This window comes from Xenopus tropicalis, chromosome 4, assembly GCF_000004195.4.
Source record: "Xenopus tropicalis strain Nigerian chromosome 4, UCB_Xtro_10.0, whole genome shotgun sequence".
NCBI classification, from domain to species: Eukaryota; Metazoa; Chordata; class Amphibia; order Anura; family Pipidae; genus Xenopus; species Xenopus tropicalis.
In genome coordinates, this window is record NC_030680.2 from 128,846,874 (window position 1) to 128,854,661 (window position 7,788).

The 7,788-nt window shown below is 42.7% G+C and overlaps 1 protein-coding gene across 2 annotated transcripts; it reads left to right on the forward strand.

Moving 5' to 3' along the window:
* Window positions 1–1,381: 1,381 nt before the first annotated feature.
* borcs6 (BLOC-1 related complex subunit 6) lies at window positions 1,382–7,014 on the forward strand. Of its 2 annotated transcripts, none has more exons than XM_002941931.4 (6): window positions 1,382–1,478; window positions 2,026–2,106; window positions 4,477–4,619; window positions 4,730–4,884; window positions 6,104–6,187; window positions 6,824–7,014. In XM_002941931.4, exons 3-6 carry the CDS (start codon window positions 4,520–4,522, stop codon window positions 6,947–6,949), a joined length of 465 nt encoding a protein of 154 aa, XP_002941977.1. In that variant the 5' UTR covers window positions 1,382–1,478; window positions 2,026–2,106; window positions 4,477–4,519; the 3' UTR covers window positions 6,950–7,014. The 2 variants fall into 2 exon arrangements, with proteins under 2 accessions (XP_002941977.1, XP_012817188.1); XM_012961734.3 differs by having other exon boundaries at window positions 1,416–1,452.
* Window positions 7,015–7,788: the final 774 nt, after the last annotated feature.

A 7,788-nucleotide genomic window follows, 5' to 3' on the forward strand; every position in this document is an offset into this window, starting at 1 on the left:
AATGGCAGAGCTACACACAGTACGTGTGAATATCCTACAATGGCAGAGCTACACACAGTACGTGTGAATATCCTACAATGGCAGAGCTACACACAGTACGTGTGAATATCCTACAATGGCAGAGCTACACACAGTACGTGTGAATATCCTACAATGGCAGAGCTACACACAGTACGTGTGAATATCCTACAATGGCAGAGCTACACACAGTACGTGTGAATATCCTACAATGGCAGAGCTACACACAGTACTTGTGAATATCCTACAATGGCAGAGCTACACACAGTACAATGGCAGAGCTACACACAGTACATGTGAATACCCTACAATGGCAGAGCTACACACAGTACATGTGAATATCCTACAATGGCAGAGCTACACACAGTACATGTGAATATCCTACAATGGCAGAGCTACACACAGTACATGTGAATACCCTACAATGGCAGAGCTACACACAGTACATGTGAATATCCTACAATGGCAGAGCTACACACAGTACTTGTGAATATCCTACAATGGCAGAGCTACACACAGTACATGTGAATACCCTACAATGGCAGAGCTACACACAGTACAATGGCAGAGCTACACACAGTACATGTGAATATCCTACAATGGCAGAGCTACACACAGTACATGTGAATACCCTACAATGGCAGAGCTACACACAGTACATGTGAATATCCTACAATGGCAGAGCTACACACAGTACATGTGAATACCCTACAATGGCAGAGCTACACACACTACATGTGAATACCCTACAATGGCAGAGCTACACACAGTACAATGGCAGAGCTACACACAGTACATGTGAATATCCTACAATGGCAGAGCTACACACACTACATGTGAATACCCTACAATGGCAGAGCTACGCACACTACATGTGAATATCCTACAATGGCAGAGCTACACACAGTACATGTGAATACCCTACAATGGCAGAGCTACACACAGTACAATGGCAGAGCTACACACAGTACATGTGAATATCCTACAATGGCAGAGCTACACACACTACATGTGAATATCCTACAATGGCAGAGCTACACACACTACATGTGAATATCCTACAATGGCAGAGCTACACACAGTACTTGTGAATATCCTACAATGGCAGAGCTACACACAGTACATGTGAATACCCTACAATGGCAGAGCTACACACAGTACAATGGCAGAGCTACACACAGTACAATGGCAGAGCTACACACAGTACAATGGCAGAGCTACACACAGTACATGAGAATATCTAATCGTCACACAGAGGTTTAGAGGGAGAACACGCAGCCGCAGTAACAGAGAAACATGGGGGCGGGACATAGGCTGCTATTGCTCCGTTCTGATTGTCACTCACTCTTATGACCACTTCCTGTGGAAGAATGAAAGGACACGCCCAGGCATCATTTCAGGTTCTGACACGGCTCAGAGAGGGTTCCTGTGCAGGTCTGATAGAATTATATTTATAAGAGGTAAAATGAGCAGCCGTGTGTATTGTAAGGAAGGAAGGGGGGGGGGGGCTTATAATCCTAGGAGATGAGAATGACATGTTATGTCCCCTGCTTCTCTATTTTCCCCAGTCCCTTGTTTGCTCCTATGTCTGTTCTTCCTTTTTTGCCCTGTGCCCATCTCCCTGTTGTGCTGCTCCCCCACCTTGAGTGATCCAGTCAGTCTGCTGCCGGTGTGAATAGAGCAATACAGTATATTTCCTGCAGCTACCATAGGACTTCAGCACATGGGGCAATTTGGCTACTTCTGCCACTCAAAGTGCCCCTGTCAGCCTGTCATTGCCACTGATAGTAGTGAATGCAAAGGGCCATTAGCAGTCACCACTCCGTGTGTGTCCAATACAGCACTTTTCATTCACTACAATCAGGAGCAATAAGGGATAGGCGTTTTGATGCCCTTTGTTTGCAGCAGTGGGCAAGATGCCAGTGTGCCATTACCCTTATTGCATATTACATTATTGATTTATTTTGTGCAGACTTGATTATATTTTACCTTTATTCTGATTCACAGACACAGCACCAGGATGCAAGCGGCTACCGAGATCCGTTTCACTCACAGTTAGGCCAGCCAGCGCCGCCGTGCCCCATCTGGGTGAGTTAACACTTACTATGCCATACTACTGGATTCAACTTATGAAACGTTTATTAGCTGGTTATTCATTTCTTGTTAATAGTGCCTACATAGTAGAAAAGACATAGGATGATTTTGTTAAAGGAGGCATATCATATAAAAATTAAGAATGTACCAGCGAATTATACCCCTCTAAACATAGAAGGATTGTGCTTTAAAAAAAGTTGTGTTTCTTACTGATTTATTGAGAAATTCCACCAAAACCCCACTAGCCCCGCCCATCTGTCCCACTTCCTGCTGGCGGAATTCTCTGGATGTGCAGGGGAGCCGCTGGCTCTCAGTACACTGCACTATAGGATAGGAACCAATCAGCAGCTAGGCTGACCTGATAGGGAACTGAAGCCTGCCTTTACTTGTGTGACTGCAGGGCTGTGATTGGCTCTCCCACTTCTACTGTGCTTCTGGCAGGGACACGTGCACCCTTCATTTGAAACACGAACAGAGAACTGATAGGAACTATAAGGAACTGCAATAAAGAAGCCATTTTTACAAATAGGATTAATGTGTAGCCGAAAGTGAAACCAGCACCATATATTATTCATAATTGCCTACTAAATTAGTGTTTTTTTCTGTTTATCCAATATGTCTCCTTTAAAGCACACCGGGCATTTATAACTTTTATGGCTATTTCTGGCATGAAAGAAAGTTTTTTTTTAATGAAATGCATGTTTTTGCTTTGTGACTTGTAAAAAAATATAAACTTTTATAGTGTCACCTCTTCTAACTTTTTATTGCTGTCCACGTTCGAGTGAATGTTTTGCATGGGCTTCCCCTATAACCTTGCCTCAGATGGCAGTGTTGTATTTGTCAGGGAGGTGAGACCTGCCCCTCCAGGTAATCACTACTACCTCAGGTGACAGTGTGTGACAAGTTACCGCATATCAGTATTTAAAATGGAGAATTGGTTTTCTGCACTAGGGATGCGAGCACCCTTAACCCACCATACAAGAGATAAGTGCGGGGGTGGAACTCTGGTCTCATCATAGGACCTGGATTTCTTCTGCAAATACCTGAAAACAATAGGGATAATTTACATTTGCAAAAAAAAAAAAAACCCATTGCTGTGATGAACTGTGGGACCAGCGCCTCACACCTCCCTGATGAATCCATGACAGCAGGCTGGGGTTGGCACATGGGTACCCCCATCCCACCTTCTAACTTGATCATCATTCAGACCCACGATGGCCAAGTTTGCATGTGGTGCTACCGAGCCCAGTCCTTAAGTAAGGGTTGTCTTGCACTTTTTGCTAGATTCAGTTCAAGGCACACATCACCCACATCAGCTGATTTGTAGCTAAGCACTCTATGATGCAATTTTTTTGTGCCCCCCGTATTCTCGGGGGGCACATACTCTACCACTTGCAGCAGGTGATTTGCTAAATGACCCTTTTATGCAGCATTTTCGGTAATTTGGCAGCGGCATCATGACTAAATTACAATGTGGGATTTAGGCAAAAGTATGTATGATAGGAGCACGGCATGCCAAAAGGGCAGCAAACTGACCAACTGCAGCGACTGTCTGTGACATTATAGTGCATTATAACTTCTGTAGCCTTTGAAGTATATTTATTATAGTATGTAAGCCAGCATCTCTGGTGATGTTGCCCATAGCAACCAATCAGCATTTAGGTCACCAACAAGTTAGAAAACAAAAGCAAAGATCTGATTGCTTAATTTGGGCAACATCACTGGTGATGTTGGCTTGCACACTATAATAAATATGCCCTACAAACCAGTGGTTGCTGATTCCAACAAATTAAACACTTTTACTTACAAAAGACTGCACTGCTCGATCACTGATGTTTTTACCCTCTTTTGATTGAACACCTCAGAGTGCATCATGGGAGTGTAGATTTTCTGAAAAAGCTAAATCTTAAAAACTATATAGTTGCCTATTTGCACTATTTGGTCACATGTTAGAAGTGCACCTTGGCATTGTGGTTCAAGGTCCGTCTGTTTCCCAGATTTGCTGTCTACAGCTCCCCTTGGATTTCAGCTGATAACCGTGATAGCCCCAAAAGTATCTTAGAGCTGGTTTGAGATAACTTATATAGGAGGGGTTCCTGCACACTGTAATAGCTGCATGGCCTAGTAGTTATGGAATACCCATGGCCGGGTAGATGCTACTGAAATACAACAGCATGCTAAGGGGGCCTGGGAGTTGTATTTTAAGCCACTATCAGAGGCCCAACTATAATTTTTCCTGCCAAGCTAATGGCACAGACTTACAGTCCTCAAAAGAATCATGCACCTACATTGTGTCAGGACCATATTGTTGGAAGCCATTCTTGTTGCATTATCTGAGCCCTATTATTGGCATATATCTTAAAGGAGCTGCCACTGCTGAGGGAGAACGTGCCTATCTGCAAGAGACATGGATGGAGCTGGAACTGTGGGAAAAGGTGGCAGCCGAGACCATCAGAAACACAGCGTCGGGGCTCCAGTCCGCCATACTCAGCATACATCAGAGAAAGGTACTATGATTTATAGCAGCCATATAATGGCAGCAGATCCAGATCATACTGCCTACACTGTTCTAAAGGTTCATTTTATCACTAACTTCCCCCTTCATTTTTAATTTTAGCCAACAGTATTGTCCGTCGTCACACACTGCAGAGAAGTAAAGCAGACATCCCCCCAATAGACCCCGAGGTGCTGAAGGAACTGGAGATCCATACTCAAGATGTGGCTCTCAAAGTAGATCAGATGATGAAAAGCCTGAATGGCACTATCCAGAATGTAAGTGGGATATTCTGCACAAAGGGGTTATTCTGCACAAAGTCCTTATTTATAACCATTTCCTTAGTAAGTTCCAGCAGTCGTTCAGTTGTGTGTGAATGGTATTCTTTCATACGCCAGTCACCCGGAATGACAATATAATAACAGTCTATGTGTCTATGCGAAATCCCTTTACTCGGGTAGCGTCTGCCCTATGTGTAAAATGCTTCTAAGCAGAAATTGACTGTTCCATGCACAGAGTATTCCCTATCCTTATTTGTAAGGTCCATGCTACCTTATAAATCTGCTGGAGAAGCTCTATTAACTGATGCGTTAACATGTTTTCCAATGACAGTATTCCATTAAAGGGATTATTCACCTTTAAATTAAAGTAATACTCTAATGGGAAAAATGTTTTTTTTCAAAACGCATCAGTTAATAGAGCTTCTCCAGTAGAATCCTGCATTGAAATCCATTTTATAATATTTAATTTTGAAATTTTACATGGGGTTAGCCATATTCTTTATCTCCCAGGGTGCCACAACCATGTGACCTGTGATCTGATCAACTTCAGTCACACTTTACTGCTGAGCTGCAAGTTGGAAGGGATATCACCCCTCCCAGCAGCCGATGAGCAGAACAATGGGAAGGGAGCAAGATAGCAGCTCCCAGTAGGTATCAGAATAGTAAGAAATCCAAGTCAGGTTTGGGACTCCTCCAGTTACATGGGAGTAGGAGAAACAATAGGTTACCCGAAAGCAGTTCTAATGTGTAGCACTGGCTCCTTCTGATTGCTCAAATAAAAATAAATAATAAAGACCAATTGAAAAGTTGCTTAGAATGGGCCATTCTATAACATACCATCTTTAATGCTATTATTTAGCCCATCCAGACTGCAGCATTTCCAGTGGAGGAAACAATTTTAATGTTATACATGCCCTATAGGCTGCCTGTACATGGAGAATGGGAGAAAACTAGAGTACCCAGAGGAAACCTGCACATACATGGGAAGAACATATAAATCCTTTTCAGATAGTGCCCTGGCTGGAGTCAGACCTAGGACCCCATCGCTGCAAAACAGCAATCGAAGGGAAATTAAGATTGGTCGACTTCTAACCCATAGTACAAATGCCATGTGATTTGTGAATTCCCTCTGTGTAAATGTTATACTACAGCTATATGTATTGGGAATCCTGCAGTTGGAGGCATAGTTAACCTGAAGCTTATGTTAAATCAACAGATGACGGCACTAAGTGTTGGGTACATTCAGACCTACAGAGATTCGGTGGACAGCCTTGGAGAATCCGTTGATATGAGCATCAAGGTAAGTACCCAGACTGATATTCTCAGACTTTATGCACTTACTTTTAGCAGGTGTTTGAACCAGTTAATACACTTTGGTGTTGTTGAAAGGACCTACAGAGTGATGTACTGTGCATTACTGGCACCCAGGCATTTATTTTTCAGGGTGTGCTCCTTTTTTTGCATTTTACTTTTAGCAGGTTGAATAATTTTTTTCTTCTGCCTCTTTCCAACTTTCAAATGTGTCTGTGAACCCGACAGGCAAAAAGTGTTTCATTCACAGCACTGCCTGTTTGCTTGGGTAATTTGGACCCTAACAACAAAAGCTACTTAAAATCAAAATTGGAGAGCTGCTGAAGAAAAATCTTAATAATTAAAAAATAAAACCAGTTCCAAATTGTCTCAGAATTTCACTGTCTATAACAAACCTAATTTAGTAAGAGGTACACTTGTTTCTGTGTATGTAATATCTCCTAAACTGTAGGCACAGGGTGCTGGGTGGGGGGGCTTGTACAGAGGGGCATGTTAGCTAACAAGAGAGGGAATTGAAGACTTGTCAACATATTGTATGCCCCTTACTCATTTGCAAGCTAACAAGGTACTGGAGGTGGGAGCTACTGTACAAACTGATATTCAGTGTCTGTGTTTCTGTCTGTAGGGCATGTATACACTGATGGCTCGATGTGAAGAACTGGACAGATCCATGCAGCCCATCCATACACTTGCTAAACAAATCCGGGAAATTAAGCGCACTTTGGAGATTTTCGAATCGCTATGTAAATAACGTGTCAATAAGTAACTAGCTCTATTATATTTTTTTAACTCTCATTAAATCATTGCTGCACTAGCCCCTCTTGTTTCAGCTGTTTTCAACTGACACTGCACTGTGACACTATTTTACACTGGGATGGGGTGGATGGGATTTTGAGTCCGTGCTGGGAAAGGCAATGAAAGGCTGGGAAAGGCAATGAAATCCAGGGGCAACCAAGCAAGAGGCAGGAGGAAGACCACCAGTTCTCCGGTCAGCAGGCTAGCGCCACCTAACTTACATTTCTGGTTAGTGACCAGCAGCAGCAATTTTAGGAGCACTGTAGCGATCTCATCAGCAATGTGGCTCCCAGACATATGGCCATGTCATTAGATACAGAATAGCATATGGCTTCTAATATTTTAAAAAATATATTTTTTTAAAAAAAAAAGTTTTTCTATATTTCATTTTGAAATTGGGCTAGCCATATTCTTCATTTCCCAGGGTGGTACAGTCATGTGACCTGTGCTCTGATAAACCACCACCCCAGCAGCCAATAAGCAGAACAATGTGAAGGGAGCAAGATATCAGCCCCCAGTAGATATCAGAATAGCACTCAATAGTAAGAAATCCAAGTCCGGCTTGGGACTCTTCCAGTTACATGGGAGTAGGAGAAATAATAGGTTACCTGAAAGCAGTTCTAATGTGTAGCGCTGGCTCCTTCTGAAAGCTCAGACTCAGGCACAATGCACTGAGATGGCGCCTACACACCAATATTACAGCTAATAACAATACATTTGTTGGTTCAAGAATAAAAGTTTAAATGGTAGAGTGAAATATTTGCTGTGTAATTTAGAAATAAAAAGTACACAAAA

What these genes read in the sequence shown, in the direction of transcription:
- borcs6 (XM_002941931.4), top strand. Translation starts at nt 4,520, where the DNA reads ATGGATGGAGCTGGAACTGTGGGAAAAGGTGGCAGCCGAGACCATCAG. An exon ending in TCAGCATACATCAGAGAAAG is followed by an intron (nt 4,620 to 4,729) that starts GTACTATGATTT and finishes TTTTAATTTTAG; the next exon opens with CCAACAGTATTGTCCGTCGT. An exon ending in CCGTTGATATGAGCATCAAG is followed by an intron (nt 6,188 to 6,823) that starts GTAAGTACCCAG and finishes TTCTGTCTGTAG; the next exon opens with GGCATGTATACACTGATGGC.